Source organism: Abrus precatorius, unplaced genomic scaffold (assembly GCF_003935025.1).
Source record: "Abrus precatorius isolate BTA unplaced genomic scaffold, Abrus_2018 Scaffold1, whole genome shotgun sequence".
NCBI classification, from domain to species: domain Eukaryota; kingdom Viridiplantae; phylum Streptophyta; class Magnoliopsida; order Fabales; family Fabaceae; genus Abrus; species Abrus precatorius.
Genome location: NW_020874291.1, coordinates 2536709 through 2556441, shown reverse-complemented (window position 1 = coordinate 2556441; position 19733 = coordinate 2536709). Strand labels below are relative to the sequence as shown.

The following is a 19733-nucleotide window of genomic DNA, read 5'->3' as shown; positions in this document are numbered from 1 at the left end:
ACATGTTCTAATTTTTCTTCGAACGAAGTATTGCCAATATTGAAAACAATTTCCTTTGTTCCTTTCAATTTTCATTAACCAATGCATTTTATATATAAATCAATTAGCACAGTTACTATTTCTACAAGACTCATGCAGATGACATTCATATTATACGAAAATTGAAAAATACATATGCAAAAATATCAAAAATAATAATGTCCATCAAAATTTGAATGACAAAAACTATAAGAAAATTGAAAAAAAAAAAACAAAGAATAAAGACAACAAAAACATATTCAACCTTACAAGAATAGTAAAAGAAAAAAAATTTCTTAGTGTTTCAACAAAAAATGAAAAAAAATAAATAATGAGAGAAAAGAAAGAAAGAAAAGAAAGAGGAACAAATGTGAAGAAGAAATTAAAAAAAAAAAGAACAAATGTAAAGAAGAAATAAAAAAAAAAGAGAGAGGAGAATTACCTGCTGCAATGATTAAAAAAATAAAAAAAATGTATGATTAAGTATAAAAGATAAAACATGAATTAATAAATATAATAAGATCTAATTAAAATTAGATAACATTTAAAACAATACTTTCCCGTATTTATTATTCTCGTTTTCAAATATTTGATTTTCATAAAAAAGGTTGAAAACAAACTTTTTCTATTTTCAAATTTAAGCTGAATTTTGAAAATGTTTTCAAGAATAATATTTCCTAAAACCCAAACAAAATGAATACAAAAATGAACAAAACCAAACAGGTCTTACGTTTTCACCTTCCAGGAAAAAATGGACGAAAATCATAAGTTGAATTTTATAATCAATATGATTAGGAGTCTCCGGAACATAAGCTGGGGACATTACATGATCTATGACTTGAAGATCATTGACTGGAGAGGAGTATGTGAACTACATTTTTTAGTCTGCATTGAAGTTACAAGGACGTCAGGTGTTTGGATCAAGGGAAGAAAAAATACTTGCTCTACTTTATTTGAAAAATTAAAAATATATAGTACAGATTCAGGTAGCAAAACACAAAGGATCGATACAAGAATCCCTAAAAAGAATTTAAAAACATAACCCTCCTCAAATTTTAGTTAATGTGAAGAAAAATCTTGGTCCACTAAAGTGGGGAGCAGCCAGTAACCGCCAAGGACACTCCAGTAGTAGCAAACTCTAGCAAACAGCAAAATTGGATGACTGCATTTACATCAGAAGAAACTAAGCTGAACCTGCAGCAACCTTCTTCCGAACAACCCTTTTTCGCCGAGCTTTAGGTGTAGATTCTGCGCCAGCCCCATCTGCATTCCCTTGTTTGATGCCCAGGAGCCCAAGCCCAGAAACAACTGCATTTTTTGATATAAACCATTTTGAGGACGGCTTTTCTATATTCTCAGAAGTCCTGTTGTAAGCTTTCAAGAGGTCATCCGACTGAGCCAGCGGATCTGCCTCAACTCCGAGCCAGGCACGCTTAGAAGTTTCTCCTAATTGAACGTTCAAGGCCCTGCACACAATTCAGAATAAAATGCTCAAAAAACAGGCGCATCAAAACTCCAAAATACTTTCTTCCTCTGCCATATAAAATTATTGGCAGATTTGCTAAAACTAAAGTGGTAAAGCAAATTCAACAATACCAACGAACAACTCATTTGGTACCGCAAAAGGTATACCTGAATGCTGTGCTAAAGAACAATGCAACTCCAATAACATCAAAATGGCTCATCATCGCGCTATCAAATCCACATAACAGTTGATATCTCAGGTTAGCATAAATTCCAAGGAAAGCACCGTAACCAAGTGCATTGCTGCTTACACTTGGGACTGTCACAGATAATCTGCAGATGATTCAGGCATGACATATGTAAAGAAAAAAAATTAGTATTAAGAACTCCTAATTTGACCAAACATGCTATTGAACTTAAGTTGGGTTCCAACCCTGTATACCTTCCTTCCTTTTTCCTTGCCAAAGTGTTTGACAATGTACCCTGTACTGCACCAGCACTCAAACCAACCATGCACAACTCAGCAGCCTTGAACAAAAAGCACTGAATTCTCTTTTGCAAGTCAAATTCCCTAAGTGGATAGCTCTTTTCAAATATGTTGTTAGGAAGCTTCTGCAATGTATTTTGTAAATCAAACCGAAAAGTGTTCCCATATGATCGACAAGGTGCAAGGGACCAAACAACTACTGCATTGCATGTTGCTGCTGTGAGCACATTGATAAGTGCAAGATCCCACTCCTGCTTTATCCTAGAGTCAAATTAAAGTTAACAGTTATTACTTTAATTCATCATAAGAACACCAGACAAACTTCCAAATCATTTAAAAAAAAACCAGAACAAACCTATCTTTTCGATTTTTAAACTCCCACCACACTGAGCATCCTATTGTTGCAACCTCCTCTAATAGAAACCTATACAAGAATGCAGGATCTGCAAGCAACCTGTGCAATCAAAGATTTATATATGATGAGATAGTAGTAGTATATAAAACCATACACTCCAAATAGAAAGTTCAAACAGCAAAAGTAAAAGCATTCATTGCATAAATTTTCATCATGCTGACGATTTGACTGTAAAAATTAGATGTACAATGTACTTTCCATGTAAGCAAAAGATATAACCCTCTTATACTATCAGGGGAAAGCAGAAAACTTAAAGCTCCGGTTTCCATCATTGAGAAGTTTTTCCAGAGAGAACTGTCCCTCTCTTTTGTAGCTTATCATAAAGAAAGGTATTTAAACCAAAAATGGAAAACTAATGATTCAGAAACCATAGGTTGAAATTTGAGGTATTAGATTCCAAATTTCTTATATTTGTATAAAATACTTAAAACAATAGGTATATAATTGAAATTACCTTCCAATGAAAGCCCTCGATAGTGCTTGAGGTAGTTTTCGGGAAATAAACCTACTGGTGGTTGGCCTAGCATTGATTGCTAGAAATTTTACCATTTGAGCTGAGCTAACCAACCCCTTAAAGCAAAACTTTAGTCAGTATGCAGCCGTATGCTTCACACACTAAAAGAAAATACAACTGAAAAATACAGTACCATTTCATAAGCTTGACGAAACCCAGCAGGCAAGTCCATCATAGTCCTTTGCCATTCATTTAACACAGCATCCACAAATTTTCGGTCAAATAACTGCAACAGGGACAAAATAAATTTCATTTATTTAGGAAATGCAAATTAAAGCAATAAAAGGTTGTATATGTTTTACAGAAGGGGGAAATTTCAAAAAAATACTATTAAATGATATGCCTAACCTCTTCAAGAAGTATCCGTCTCCTAAACAAGCCACCCTCATCTCCCTCATCACCATCATCAAAGTCATCAAAGTAATCATCATCATCACCATCATCATCACCTCCATCACCACCACCATGGTTGATTTTTTTTCCAATATCTCCACCACCTCCCCCAACGTCTAGCTGCCAACAAAAGCATGAAAATGAATTTCAAGTTACTAACTTGCAAATAAAGACATAAAAATGAACTCAACAAATCAAAGCCAATCACCCAATACAAACATAGATCTCATGCAAACTACACTGAAAATTTAGGTACAGTAACGCAACCCAAACACTGAGCTTAAACTAAATATCATCATTTTATGCATTCAGAATCAACAACCTTAAAAGGGTACTCTCATTAAAAATCCTGCATACCATAACAAATTGACTGTCTAGTCCTATTTCTCATTAGACATTAATAATTTGAGGGGATAACATAGGAGTAATGCAAACCTTTTCTCTTTCTTAGAACTTCCAGTCAGAAACTTGCACCTAAACTAAATATTAATGGGAGATGAAATTGGGCAGGGGGAAAATGATAGACAAAATACTAAAAAATTAGTTAAGAAAAAAAAAATCACACATTCCAATAATCAAGAATATCAAACAAGGAGAAATTGAATTAATTAATCAGTTAGCTATTTTTTTAATGAAATCCTTTTTTCTATAAAAGGAAAAAATTAAACTATAATACAGTATTATTATCTTTAAGAACTTTGAGGCTTGGTTTGAGAGTTAGTTTTTGGTAGTGAAAGGGAAAGCTCATATCATGATAGTCCTTGTTTGGGAGTTTTTAGACGAGGGGGAGGTTTTATAAACCATAGTTGTCAATAGCGCACAATATTGGCAGTACGTGGTGGGGCAGCCTTCGGCCGCTACAGATTTGGCATAGCAGGGCATTTTTGCTGGTGCGACCATTGCAGCTCAAAACGCAGCCTTCACAGCGCCACCATACGGAAAGATACCAACTTTCCTTTTCTAGTTTCTACCCTCAAAATGAAGGAATTTTAGGGTTTTTTAATATTTTAGAAATAAGCTGATTTTCCCTTTTTGCCCTTATGATGGCACAGTCTTTAAGGTTTTTAAGGGTAAAATAGTATTCTCATTTTTCAGACCTAACCTCACGTTTGCCTGTGTTTTTTCTTCTTCCTTTCTCTCTTCGACACCCCTTCCTCTCATCTCTATTGCTGTTCTGCTTTGCAACTGGAGATACATGACAAAACCCCACTTTTTCTCCACTTTTTTCTTCTCTCCCCTTCTCTGTTTGACACTCCCTCCTCTCATCTCTGTCTCTGTTCTGCTTTGCAACAATCTCCAATCCAGCAGTGTCACTCATCTTTGATGACTTCTTTGGCAAAATCCACTTCCCTTCTTCTCTCTATTCTGTGATTCTACAGTCCTGCCTCGATTATGTGCTCCCGGAAAATTTACTTTCTTTATTCTCTTTATGTCTTCTGTTGATAATCATTCATATGCTATTTATGCATATTTTTTTTAGCATTATATACATAATTATATGCATATGTATATATTATCTCCATACAAAAAACTTTAAAATAGCGGTAATCCTACTATGTGCTATTCCGCTATAGTGTTTTGAGGGTCATCCACTACACGCTGCTATCAACTGTGTTATAAACCCTCCTAATTCTATGTTTTAAAATTTCCTCAATTTGGGAAATTTTTTATTAACTCTCCTTTCTTCTCCATTATCCTTCAAATCATTTCCTCCTCTCTTCCTCCAAACACTCCTAAACAAAGTCTTTGTGGTCAAAATAAGCAATTTGGTATGCGCCTACAAAGCACAGACTCCAACAAGACACGGCTTATGATTAAAATATAGGAGAACAACACACACACACACACATAGTAATTAATAAGCTTCCCAAACAAATATTAAGAGACATTATTTTACAATGTAAGTACTCGGTTTGTGTAAAAAAATATAAACAAGATAAAATTATATCATATTCACCTTCTCAAACCACTATACAGGTTTTATATTATTTTCTATGATAACAAGCCCTACAAAAAAATAATAAATAAGAAGCATTATTTTTTACATTATATTTGAAGTTTGAGTTTTCTAAAAATTAAAAAAATGAATAATTTTAATAATATCAGTATGGGTCCATCTATACTACAGTGTTGGTTTAGGTGTCCAAGTCATATAGAAGTGTCAGATCAAGTGTCCGAGCCAACAAAATTAAATGAACACCTAATACGGAGTGTGTGACAGGTGTCAAACAAGTGTTCGAGAAGTCAGTGTTAGAATAGTGTGTGACATAATGACACTTCAAACAAGAGAGGTTTCCATGCTTCATAGGTACATGTTATTGCTGATGCTGATTATAGCTGGTGTAATCATAAAAAAACTTGTTTTCTCAAGAGCTATTACAAGCTTTTGATAAACTTACTAGTTAATGAGTGTGAACAAATAATTCAACTAAGGTAGCTGTGCCAAGAGATAATTATCACATGGTTCTAGGCTCAAGTAACAACATATGTTGCCAAAATGGACAGCAAGTGTTATTGGAAAGACCAGTCAGTCTGGCCTTAACATTTCTCATATGTAATCGGTAATCCTTTATGTAAACAATATAAGCAACGCTTTAAAATATTCAATCCAATCTCATTTCAGACTCAATACCAATCAAAAACACCACCTTCGGTCATCTCAATTAACAAGCTAGCACAACCTAGCTTTTCAACCACACTTTTCTTCGGTAGCAAAACATAATGCAAGACACTACTAGGCAAATGAAGCACAAGAAACAAAAAAATAAAATAAAAATCGTTATTATCTATTACAATGACGATGATTCAATTTTCAATAACCCTCTTAATTCAATTATTAAGCAGTGAATGTGTAAAAGTTAATTATCCACCGATAAACAAAAAAGAAAAAGGCAAATATGTGTTCTTCTAACCCTACCGTAACACAGAAATGATAAAACTAAAATAAAATGATAAAAGAAACACGAAGCGTTGAAGAAAACCCTAAACAGGTGAAAGAAAAGAAGGAAAAAGGAGTTACCTCGGGGGAGGATTGGCTTTGCTTTTGCGTTAAATCGAGCTTCGATTTCTCCAAGGTAACGGCACCGAAGGCACCGTACTGGCCCTTCATCGAAGGGGAAGGGGCGGACGGCGCTGCAAAACACCGCTCCAAGTGAAAGGCTGTGTGGCTTTCGACATGGGAGGCGAAAACAGAATGGTTTCTTCTTCTTGGAGCAAGTTGGCGTGAATTGGAAGAATTGTGGTTGATTCGAGAACTCCCGAAGAAGTGCGAAAGAGACGATGAAGAGAGAGAGTGAGAGGGTTGAGGGCGAAAACCCATGAAGCGAACCGGAGAGAGTGGGGTTGGTCTCCTCTGTGATTCATTGAGATGGCAGAGAGATGAAGTGGTTACTCTCAGTGACTCTGCTGCCATTCTTTGAGCCTCTTCTCTGCCTCCACCGTGTTTGAGCTAACCAAACCCACAAGACCCTGGCCTCTAGTTTTCCGCAAGGAAACCAGATAGTGTCACATAATTCCATTTTCAATTTATATATAAAATTATTTATTGACCAGAAATAAATTTAACAAAATAATAAAAAAAAGAAACAAAAAACTTAATTAGTTTGAGTTTAGCCGTACCTGTTTTTCATGGTTGAAACAAAGGACAACATGGATTGCAATTTGCCCCGTCCTTTGGAGTTTGGGCCGCCATTCCAAGTCCATGATTGAGCTAATCCTCTTATACGGACCACCAATTATCAAAACTCTTAATTTTATTTTATTTTTAAATTTTGTCTTACCTCTTTGTTTTAGAATTCAGAGTAATAGCACGCAAATAACATTTTACATAGTTAAAAAATTTACATAATTTCTATATTAAAATATTTTCTTATATAATTTTAAATAGTTGTTTGTATTTTTTTATTATTTTTTTAAATATAAATATTTTATTAAAAACAAATTTAAAGTGTAAGAAGTATTTTGTTATAACTCTTAAAAAAAATTAATAACATATCAAAAAATTATTAATACAATTCATATATATAACTGATTTTTTTAAAGATCCTATAAGTCACTTATAAAAATGATACTTAATAAAATCAAATATTTTACTAATATTTAATATATTATTATTAAAAAAATTATTTTATTAAAATCAAATTTTTTAAACAGTATTTCATTAGTTTTGGCTCAAATGTTTGTTTTATTATTTTAGTAGTGTATTAAATAATAATTGTTTTAAAAAAATAAAAAGATAGAAAAAATAACCAAACTGGTCCGTTTGTGTTAAAAATGAGTTTACTAGTTAAGTGGCTAGTTTATATAGATTAAAAAAATCAGTCATTTAAAAAATTTACCGATTCATATTAAAATTAGTGAAAACATATCAAATTAATTTGTTTGAAGTTTAGAAAACAAAAGGTTATATACAATGCCATTTTGGGACCTTTTTTTCAGTTGTACGAGTTAATTGTTAATATTATGTCATATTTAGTTTTCTAAAATATATAATTCTTTAAATTATATACGAATATTATGTTATTATTTAATCAAATATATTGTCAAATTACTTGATTATCAATATAATATTTCATTATTTATATATATTACAAATTTTAAAATGAAAAAAAAAATTGCTTGGAGCTTCTTATTTTTTTAAAAAAATATTTAATCATCATAAAATTTTTACAATAAATTTTTATTGAAATTTTAAAAAAATAAGACAAATCGTCCTCAATCTAGTATTACCGACTAGGATAGCTTAGAGATATATCTGTGTATGTGTGTAAAGAAGGAACTTACAAATGTAATCGAATGGTTTATAATTTTATAAATTTTGTTAAGTAGTGTAAAAAAAATAGTTAAAATAATAAATAAAAATGTTTATTAGAAATCTAATATAGCATATTAAAAATTATGATAAGAATATGTTCATAGTATTAAAAAAATAATTTTAATTAATATTTTAAGAGTATTGATTACATTTTGTCTTATTTAATATTTGCAATTATCCTTTATTGAAAGAAAATCGTGACACCAAGCATTTCTTTGTTCTGCCTACGTCACGAAAAAGCGCCCCTACTTCCCTGCCACCCAAGCTCGACGTCAATTACTGCATGCATTTTGTATATCAGCTTCAAACGATTCAAGAAAATCAACACATTTTAGAAAAAGAAAGCAAGCATTTTTTTCTATATTTCAAACTCTAATAAAAAATAACTATTTGTCTTTTTTTTTTCTTCTTTCTCTTATCAATTATCCACACATTTTTCTCTCTACAAACACTAACAAAAATATACGTTCTTCAATATGTTAATTTTCATACTAACGCAGTCACTTTTTTTTTTACCAAGAATCATAATTTGTGTTGTTAAGAGGTAACAATAAGAAAAATTGAACCTAAAAGTTCTAAATGAGAATTTTGTACGTTATAGTAAAATAATTACAATATAGTAACCAAATAAGACCGGTATCCTACAAATATTATTCAATGCAATGGTTGACAATGTTACTATCTAATATGGATAAAGTGAAAGTTCAAAGTTAGTATTGAGGTGAGGAAAATTTAATTTACCTTTTTCTCTTTAAGTTTGAGAAGTTAGTTAATAGAGAAAAAAATAGGAGAAGAGTAAGAGGTAGTGTGAATCTTCTAATGGTGAATTGAGAGTGCTATTTTCTTTTGTAGGAAAAGAAGAAGAAAAAGAGACAACCAAAAAATTTAACAAAATATATTATTTGTTTGTCAAAGTTCACAAGAAATTTCTTTGCCACATGCATAAATTTTTTATTACTTATTTAATACTTTTGTCTTTACATAATATTAAGTTTTTCTAAAAGTAAACAACATCCATAAGATGACTCTAAACTAAGGTTTTATCTAATATGACATCTTAGATATTGTGGTGTTGAATATTAAGTGCAATAGATGAAAGTAATCAGAAAAACAAATAAACAACTAGCTATATCAACTACTCCAACATTCTTAACACGATTTTTAATGTCACTGACTCTTCCATATTATCTACACATCTCGACTTCATTTATATTTCTTAAAATAAACAAGAAATCATTCTTAAGCTAATGACTCATTTTCTCCCACACATAAATGGAAAAAGAGGGAGACACGTTGACAATGTTACACAATGTTACCATACAAGAAGAGAGAGGGTTATTAGCTTTTCACACTCATTGTAGTTCTCAAATTGTGTTTTTCCCTTCCAATATCCTCAGACCTATACCATTAAGAATAGCTAAGACTCCCTCAACCTTATACTCATTCTCCTAGCCATCGTTTGTAGTATTTTAAACAGAAAAAACATCTCCCAAATCTAGATCATGCACACATCGTGGTACCAATACTTCCATACTCATCCGTTGTTCAATAGAAGAAACCCGATACCCCCACCATGATACTTATACTTTTATAATTATTGTTGGCAAAATAGAGAAAAGATCAAACTTAAAATCAAGTAGTACCAAGCAAAGAAGCAAAATATATTAATTGCATTTATGTTTGGAGGAAAAGGATGAAGTTCGAATTATTGATAGAATTGCATAAGGCATATTTAACTTAAGTCAAACAAACTTATATTTATGCTCACACTATAAATGAAATTCAATAACTTTCAACCTCATAACTCTTACATAGAGACTAAACCAAAAACACAAAAAAAAATTATAAAAACTAAAAGTAAATTTTGATAATTTTATGAGAATTAAAAATAATTTTAATTTTTGAATAATATGATAACTTGGAACTTCATTAGTCATGTCAACAGTTAATGAAGACTAAGTAACATAAGGGATTAATTATGAAGTTTGAATTAAAAAGAAAATGTGTGACAAGTAAAGTTTTACATAATTAGGGGTTAAAATACAAAAAAATATAAAAACTAAACATATATTTAACTCTATAAAAATCTCATTGCCTTTGTCATCCTTTTTTTTTCTTTTTGTTCAAAGATCTAGACAATTGGATGACACTTACATCCAATAATGAAGAGTAAACATCTCCAAAAGAGCAATATTATAATGCTTAAAAAATAAAAAAATATAGTATGCTTATTAAATAATATTTCAAATAAAAAGTCAAACTAAAAAAAGTTAAAAAATGCAAGTAGATAACTCATTCTCCTTTTAAGATCAACTTTGTTTCCCTATACAAATAGTTGTTAAGACAAATTTCATCTTCTTTCTATATTTTCTCTTTTTTTGCTTTATTTTGACATAGTCAACTCAGTCGTACAACAACTCTCCTTTAAATTTGAGAAGTTTGTAAGGTCATGAAAAGTATAATGGGTTATATCAAAGTCAATCAACACTAACTCGAAAAAGAAAAATGGAGAATAAGCTTGCAAATGACAATAACAAGGAAGAAGAAAATGTAGATATTAGATTGAAAATAAAATTGAAGGTGTTAAAGAAGATGGAAAATAGAAAAGAATGAGTAAAAAAGAAAACTCTCAATAACTTTAAAAAATATAATAATAAATGTGTATTTTAACATGTTTTTACAACCTACTTTTATATATGTATTCCTTATTTAAATAAGTTTTGTACTAATTATTTTAATGAGTATCACAACTTTGCATACTTAGAGTTCTGGTGGATTATTGAGGCATTTTAGATATGAATTGATAGGAAAACAAGACAAGTGCGCTCATACTTCACCAGTAAGCATGCCTATACTTCAAGCATATGCATGACTGTGCATGATGGTGAGCACGGTCATGCTCCTATTCTATTGCATTCAAAGTGGAGATTTTTCTAGGGATTTGCAAAGGAAGAATTTGAATTTTGGCAAATCATATCTTTCTCCTAAGATATGTCATATCATCATATCTATTAGAGGTAACAATCATTATCTTTGGCAGACCCAAAATCCTATTTAAAGAACCTTGGGGTCTACAACTTAGGCTTCCTAATTTTGACATATCTTTGATAACACTTGGAATCATTGAGAGTGAAGGTCACTAGCGAAGACAAAGAAAGCTTATTTAGAGTTTAAGCAAGTGATCGAGAACGTGTTTGTAGAACGAGAACTCTTTCTATTCCCTTTCTCTTGTAGGATTTTTCTAATTTGCATTCTTCTTTCATGTCTATAGATTTGCTTACAGTTGTTTTGATTTTTTATTTTATAATAAGTGACTAAATCCATAACTATGGCTATGGTGAGTCCTTTTTATGACTTTATGTGATCTTGATATTTAATAATTTCAATTTCCATATGCTTGGTTTTTATTTTAGTGCATGTAAATGTATGTTAGGAATTGGCCATTCTTAGCATCTCATAATTAATTACATAAGCGTCCATACCACATGTAATTAATAGACTTATAGGCTAAAACGAGACACTAAGTAGATAAAACTTTATTTTTCTCTTCTAATCATTATTAAATTAACAAGGTCATAGGCATTTTATGTTTTTTCTTTCTTTTACCTTACATGACCATTGAAGGTAATGGCTTAGAGAAAAGAATGTTAATATTACATGACAATTGGATGTTAATAAAACTTGTATGAGTGATTGACAATAATAAAGAAACTAAAATTAAAATTAGGTTAAAAGTAAACATAAAAAAGTGTAAAAGTGAAAGCATACACCCTAAGTTCTTTTTTCAACAATCTAATAGAAAGTGCATTGTTTTATTACTTTAAATTACTTTTTAATTTGAATTACTCTTCATTTAATTTTATCACGCATCTCCTAAGTTCAAATAATTAAATTAAGGCTTTTTTTAGTACTTGAAAATAATTCTTGTATGATGATATTTCAAGAACTTGCCTACGAATATATACCATCTATAATAGAAGATGAACTCTCGTTAAGAGGGAAATATTTCTTTAAAGGGAGGAGGAAATGAAGGGGTGACAATTACAAATACAAAGAAGAAAATTAAGCTTCTAAAAATTTATATTTTTTGGGAAATCAAATGAACGTCTTTTTGTTAAATATTAGTTTAACCCTTAACTTTCTTTTAGTCATCCGTAGTTATTTTATTTTTCTAGAAGGCTCACATGGATATAAAATTTAAGCCCTGAAACAAAATTGGGCTAAAGTGAGACTAAAATATATGCAGTCTTAGGCTACCAGGCAATTATTGTACTACAATGATTACCTGGGCCACTAATTATTTTTCAGACCAAAAGAAAAAGAGCAAAGCAAATCATAATGTAAGAGGAAATAAATCTACTTGAAGATCTTTCAATTTTTTATAATTAGTTTGGAAAAGATGTTGATTTTTTATTTTTTTGAAAAAAAGAGGAGATTATAGATTGAAGGTTCTCACAAAATTTAAAAAAGGATTATTAGTCTTTTGAGTTTGAAATAAATCCAGATAATATTCTCCCGCTCCAGTGAAATCTACCTCTTTACACTCCCTCAAAATATGAGTCTTGGAATATGGTAGGTTTTCAAAAAAATTAAGCATCAAGAGTCACAAAATATTTCCTTGTTAAGAGGTCATAGCACTTATATCCTTTTTGTGTGGTTGAATAACAAAAAAAAATGCATTTTTTTTCTTTTGGATCAAATTTTCCTTTCTTTAAATCCTTGTTATGAATAAAAATAGTGCAGCAAAAAATTTCTAGACTACAATATGGATTATGAGAAATTTTTGAAAAACACAGTCACAAATATTTCAAAATTTAATATCTTTAAAGGCATCCTATTAATTAAATAGGTTGATGTTAAAATTGCATTACCCCAAAATAGTTGTGATATTTCATGGATAAACAACAATATTCTTGCCACCTCTAAAGATGATAGTTTTTTCTTTAAGAAAGGCCATGTTGCTGAGGTGTACTTGCATAAGAGCTTTATTGAAAAATACCATAAGTAGAAAAGAATTCACCAATAACATTTATAAAATACTCTCTTCCATTGTCACTATGCAAAACTTTAATTTTTGTGTCAAACTGAGTTTGGATCATGTTATAAAACATTTTAAAAGTACTTTCAACTTCAGATTTTTATTTGATAAGGTAAACCCAACTCATTTGTGAATGAACATTAATAAAAGTGATAAACCATCTTTTTTTTTATAAGAGGTCAATATTTTTGCAAGCCCCTAAATATCACTATGGATAAGAGAAATCAGGTTTTGAAGGGATATAAGGATTAGGAATATAAGTAGAATGATGTATTTTTAGGAGCGCACACATTTCACATTGAAAAGAAGATGGACCTTTATTAAGAAATAATCTAGGAAACAAGCATTTTAAAGAATGAAAACTAGGATGTCCTACCCTAAAATGCCATAACATAATATCAATTTTATTGGTATTAGAAACAACATTGAAACAGTGAGAAGTGAAATTTTTAAAGAATCCATCATTGAAGTAATAAAGTCCACCACTTAGTTTAGCATTAGGAATCATCTTCCCCAAGTCTAGATCCTGAAATTTACATGAAACGGATAAAATTTAGCATAGTTTTGATCACAGTTAGTTTACTGACTAATAGTAAATTATAGGACAACTTAGGGACATGTAAGACATTTTTTAAGATTAATGATGAGGAAATTTTTATGTCACCCTGCAATGGATGAAAAAGAACTATCAACAATTAGTTTGATCTTTCTATTCCCTATAAACAAATTATAACTATGAAAAAAATGAGAACAATATGTTGTATGATATGTAGCCCCAAAGTCTATGACCCAAGGCTCTGAATCATTAGAAGAAAAAAAAAAGGACAAACTACCTAGATCTGCATAACATGAGGGTGGTCTAATAAGTTTTAAGATATGCTCGACTTGTTTCTTGGTGAATGCAAATTGACTGGACTTCAGTAAAGTTGGACTTTGCAGAGGTTTCAAACCTAAAGTTCAATGCTTTGCCACTCTCCTACTTCTTTTTCCAGTTTGGTTGCCAATTCGGTGGCTTGTTGTGAAGTGTAAGAATAAGAACAATGATTCAATTGGACTGAAGCACACAACTTTATTGATTCTAACATTCTTTAAATACAAAAGAAGTCATAGTTGAAAATTGCTAAAAATTATTTCTAAAATAAAACTGAAATAGAATAATAACAACCCATAATTCCCTTATTAGTAACAATCCCTAATTATAGAAAACTAACAATTGTAACTCATAAACTTTAATGGTAGATGTTGATGCATATTCTCAGCACTCCTCCTTGCATCAGTAACTACAAACTCCAAGTTTCTTCCTTAAGCTTTCAAACCTTGCTCTTGGTAATGGCTTTATAAAGATGTCTGCCAATTGATCTTCCGTGGCACAGTGCTGCAGTAAAACTTCTCCTTTTTGTTGAACTTCTCTAAGAAAATAAAACTTGACATTAAAGTGCTTACTCTTTCCATGAAAAACTGGGTTGGTGAAAATCAAAATTGCAGCTTAATTATCCACATAAATCTTTGTGCTTTCTTTTTGTTCAAGTTGTAAATCAATTAGTAACTTCCTAATCCATAAAGCTTGATTAACTGCTGCAATAAATTCAGCTTCTGCAGTGGATTGGGCTATAATTTTCTGCTTCTCTGAACTCCAACAAAAAATTCCTGAACCAAGTGAAAAAAATAACCCGAGGTGCTCTTCATGTCATCAACAGAGCCAACCCAATCACTATCTGAAAAATCATGAAAATTAAAATCTTGATTTTTTTAGAACATGACACCATAGTTAACACTTCCCCTTACATATCTTAACACCTTTTTTGCTGCTCTAACATGCGCTTCACTAGCACAATGTAAGAATTTAGAAAGAATATTAACAGCTTGCAAAATGTTAGGCCTAGTAGATGTGAGATACATCAAACATCTAATCAAACTCTTGTAAATAGTCTCTTTAACTTTTCCAGACCCATCTTCTTTGTTAAGCTTCTCTTTCTGATTCATAGGAGTGCTCATAGACTTGCATCTTCTCATATTGAACTTCTTCAAGATTTCTTCAACAAATTTTCTTTAAGAAATAAAAATTCCTAAATTTATCTGCTTAATTTCAATCCCCAAGAAATATGACATATGACCAAGATCAGTCATCTCAAAATTGTTCAACATTTCATTTTTGAACTGATTGATGAAATCAACACTATTACCTGTCACCAAAAGGTCATCAACATATAACGATAAAATCAAAATATCAGTTCCTATTTGCTTAAGATAAAGTGTTGATTCACTAAGACTCTTAGTGAAACCAAAACTCAACAAATATTGATCTATTCTGTTGTACCAGGCCCTAGGAGCCTGCTTTAGGCCATACAAAGGTTTTTTCAATAAATAAACCTTATCTTCATGGCCTCTTACGACAAATCCTTCTGGTTGCTTAACATAGATTTTCTCTTGCAAAAAACCATTGAAAAATGTTGATTTGACATCTAATTGAAACACTTTCCAACCCTTTTGTGCAGCAAGGGCCAAAAGCATTCGAATAGTGTCAAGCCGAGCTACAGGAGCAAATGTTTCTGAAAAATCAACTTCATACACTTGAGCATAGCCTTTTACCACCAATGGCCTTATGCTTGTTGATAGAACCATTTGCATTCAATTTGGTCCTAAATACCTACTTCACTTCAATGACATTCTTGTGTTGAGGCCTTGGAACTAACAGCCATGTTTGATTTTTTTTAATCATACTAAGCTCCTCCTTCATTGCATCCACTCATTTTGGGTCTTCTTGAGCTTCTTTGAAACTGCTAGGCTCTAACACAACAACATTGCATTTATCAAAAATATCATAAATTAGTCGTCTACCTCTAAGAGGTTCATCATCAATTATGTCATTGTTTGATAATGAAATATCTTTTCTCTAAAATTGTATTTCAAAAAAAATTTCAAAACTTTTACCCTTTTAAAGACTTAGTTTTTCTTCTTCCCAATTCCATTCATGCTCCTCCTCAAAGTGCACATCCCTACTTACAAGTATTTTCCATACTTTGGTTGAAAAATCTTATAAGCCTTTGCAATATTGCTATAGCCAACAAATATACGAGGCTCAGCCTTTTTATCAAGCTTATCACGTTTCAACTATGTGAATAAAGCATACACATCTAAAAACTTTTAAGTTAGACAACAAAGGTTTAAATCTGTACCAGACTTTGAATGGAGTTTTTCCTTTCACAACCTTTGTAAGTAATCTATTTAGCAAAAAACTGTAGTACTTGCAGCTTTAGCGCAAAATTTCTTGGGAAGATTTTTCTCATACAACAAACAATGAGTCATCTCCATCACGGTTCTATTTTTTTTTCTCTCACTAACCCCATTTTGCTATGGAGTATATGGAGTAGTAAGCTAATGTTCAATTCCTACCTCCTCACAGAACAGATTAAACTTTTTTTTTATGTATATTCAGTCACATTATCTGTTCTTAGAATTTGAATCTTCAACCCACTTTGATTCTCTAACCAGCTCTTAAACTTCCAAAATATTCCAACAACTTCTGACTTGAACTTCATAAAGTAAATCCAGCACATTCTAAAGAAATCATCAATGAAAAGTACATAATACTTACTTCTATTCAATGATGATTCACTCAAGGGTCCTCTAATATCATTATGAATCAGCTGCAATTTACTTGTTGCTCTCCAAGTAGATTGTGGGAATGGCAATCTAATTTGTTTTCTAAATTGACAAGCTGCACAACTTGTCATATTTTCCTCCAATGATGGTACACCTTCTGCCATATTATTTTTCTCCAACAAACGCACAGCTGTATAGTTGAAATGACCCAACCTTTTGTGCCAAATTTCAGTAAGAGAAATTGAGCTCACAGTAGTAGCTTCTTGAATTTGCATCAAGTCTAATGAAAAGCTTTTGCCTTTCATTTGTATCTTAAACAAATCATTTCCATCAGTTTGAATCAAACACATCTTGTCCTTAAAGATCAACCTGTATCCTTTCTTGAGCAATTGTCCAACACTTAACAGATTTTGATTAATCTTAGGAACATACAAAACATCATGAATAATTTTTGTTCCTAGATTAGTCTCAATTGCAACAGAACATTTTCCTTTAACATCAATTAACTCACTGTTTCCAATTTTGACTTTTGAGACAACATCCTTGTTGATTTCACTACAAAGCTCAATATCATATGTCATATGATTGGTGCAGCCACTATCAATCAACCAACTCTCACTTGCATTAGAAGTTGTTGGATATGTTGCCACAAATAACTGGTCATCCTCTTGATCTATAACTTGAGCTTCAACTTGCTTTTTCTGCTCTTGAAATTTGCAAAATTTTGCAATATGACCGAATTGGTTGCATTTGTTGCACTTCACATTTGGCCTTCTCCAGCACTTGAAAGAAGCATGACCTTTCTTTCCACAATGCTGGCATGGTAGATAGCTTGGTTTGCCTCCTGAATCTACTTTCATTATCTTTCTTCCATTTCTTCTTCCCCTTTTCTCTCTAGTTGAGTTGCAACTTTGCCTGCAAAGTCCCTTCAATTGTGCCTTCTTGTCTCATGAGTCTTCTCTGCTCTTGAGCTTATAAAGCACCTAACAGCTTCGCTAAGATAATAGTTGTCATGTCTCTAGAGTTCTCCAAAGAAGAAATTGTGGACTCAAACCTTTCTAGAAGAGTGACAAGAATCTTTTGAGCAATCCTGGAGTCTTTAAATTCCTGACTGAGTAATGTAACTCGATTCATTATGTAGAGAAGTCTATCAGAATACTCCATCACTGTTTCTGATTTCTTCATCCTTTGCATCTCAAACTCCCTAATTAGATTCAATACTTTCATCCCTTTTATCTTCTCATTGTTTTCGTATTCTTGCTTGAGAAAATCCCAGATTTCCTTTCCTAATTTAAACGTCATGATTTTGGTGAAAATTTCTGGTGATACAGCATTAAACAAGTATGTTTTTGCCTTCGATTTTCTTTGCTTCTTCTCCTTATGGTTTTAATCTGTGCCATTGTTGGGTTGTCTAATAAAGGAGGTACTTTATAATCCTCCTCAACAGCTTCCTAAAGATCTGTAGCTTCTAGGTAGGACACCATTCCAATTGACCAAATCTCATAATTCTCACCATTGAAAATTGGTGGTGCAACAGCTGAAAAAGAGGTTTCAGATTGCATTTTTTGATTTTGGTGTAAGCTCTCAATCTCACACATAGTCCCTCAAGAAAACAAGCTTTGATACCAATTTTAAGAATAAGAACAATGATTCAATTGGACTAAAGCATACAACTTTATTGATTCTAACATTTTTTAAATAAAAAAGAAGTCATAACTGAAAATTGCTAAAAATTATTTCTCAAATAAAACTAAAACAAAACAATAACAACTCATAATTCCCTTAGTAATAACAGCCCCTAATTATAGAAAACCAACAACTATAATTGATAAACTTTAATGGTAGATGTTGATGCATATTCTCAGCATAAAGCTTCCAACATGTCTCCTTTGCGTACCAATGGCGCTTGTAGTGGTCACACCACGGTTTCTTGTGTTCTTTTAAGAGGAACCATGGTTTCTAGTGGCTAGGCCAATCCCTCTTGATCTGTAATCTAAGAAATAAACCCTGCCATCCTCTTGTCTTAATTTAGAAAAGACATTTTGAAAGGATGAAAGTGAATGCCGCCCCATGATCCGATCCTTAACATCATCAAAATTTGCATTGATGCCCGCTAGAAACATGAAAATTCTATCAATTTCCTCACATATTTGGATTAAGCCAAATCTTTGGGATTTTACTATTCATCATTATAACATAGGTCAAGTTCCAGGCATAGTGACAACATATTGTTGTAGAATGTTGTTACATCATATTCACCTTGTTTTATTTTCTACAATTGTGTCTTCAATTCAAAGGCTTGTGAATGATTCTTTACATCAGAATATGTCTTGCGAACTGCCTTTCATATCTCTTTGGTAGATACATTATTAGTACATTAAGTTTTTATTAATATATTAATTTATATCTTTTATTTTTTTAAAATATTAATTTTAAATATATTAATTTAAAATATAAATTTATACCCTCCCCTCCAAAACCTCTATTCCCAAACAACCCCTAACTTGGTTGCACCAAAAGCAGAGCATGGTCATGCATATCTTTAGCATGATCATGCATAGTGACAAAGCACTCCTAGGTTGATTGCTAAGTAAGGTCCTACTTCCTATTGTGTATAGTATTGCTTTTAATCAAATTTTCTTCAATTGTAACCAAAATACTTCCTTAATTCACTGATGATTGATTTTTGATAATTTGTATAATTAATTAATAAATTAGTGTAAAATCATTATCAAATAAGGGTCAAGCATATAAGAATAACCCATTAAACACTCCAAAATATTGCCTTATCATTAAGCAAGAACATTTCTATTTTTTTTTCCCAATCCCTCACTATTTCTATGTTTAACCTAGAATGAACACGGTAAGCAAAAAGATTGATTATTCTTAATTATCTTTTAAAGAATTAAATTCTTGATTAGTTCTGATTTTTGCTACTATATAAAATAGGGTTCCACACATTTAAATTCACACACTTTAGAATAAATC

The 19733-nt window shown here is 31.5% G+C and overlaps 1 protein-coding gene across 2 annotated transcripts; it reads right to left on the bottom strand.

The window, feature by feature from the left end:
* Positions 1-774: 774 nt before the first annotated feature.
* Positions 775-6791, bottom strand: LOC113855959 (protein RETICULATA-RELATED 1, chloroplastic-like). Of its 2 annotated transcripts, none has more exons than XM_027487591.1 (8): positions 6311-6791; positions 3247-3411; positions 3032-3124; positions 2839-2954; positions 2325-2423; positions 1925-2230; positions 1651-1818; positions 775-1484 (listed from the first exon to the last, which is right to left on the bottom strand). In XM_027487591.1, the coding sequence occupies exons 1-8, from the start codon at positions 6701-6703 to the stop codon at positions 1202-1204; spliced, it is 1623 nt and encodes a 540-aa protein (XP_027343392.1). In that variant the 5' UTR covers positions 6704-6791; the 3' UTR covers positions 775-1201. The 2 variants fall into 2 exon arrangements, with proteins under 2 accessions (XP_027343392.1, XP_027343398.1); XM_027487597.1 differs by having other exon boundaries at positions 1651-1815.
* Between the last annotated feature and the right edge of the window lie 12942 nt (positions 6792-19733).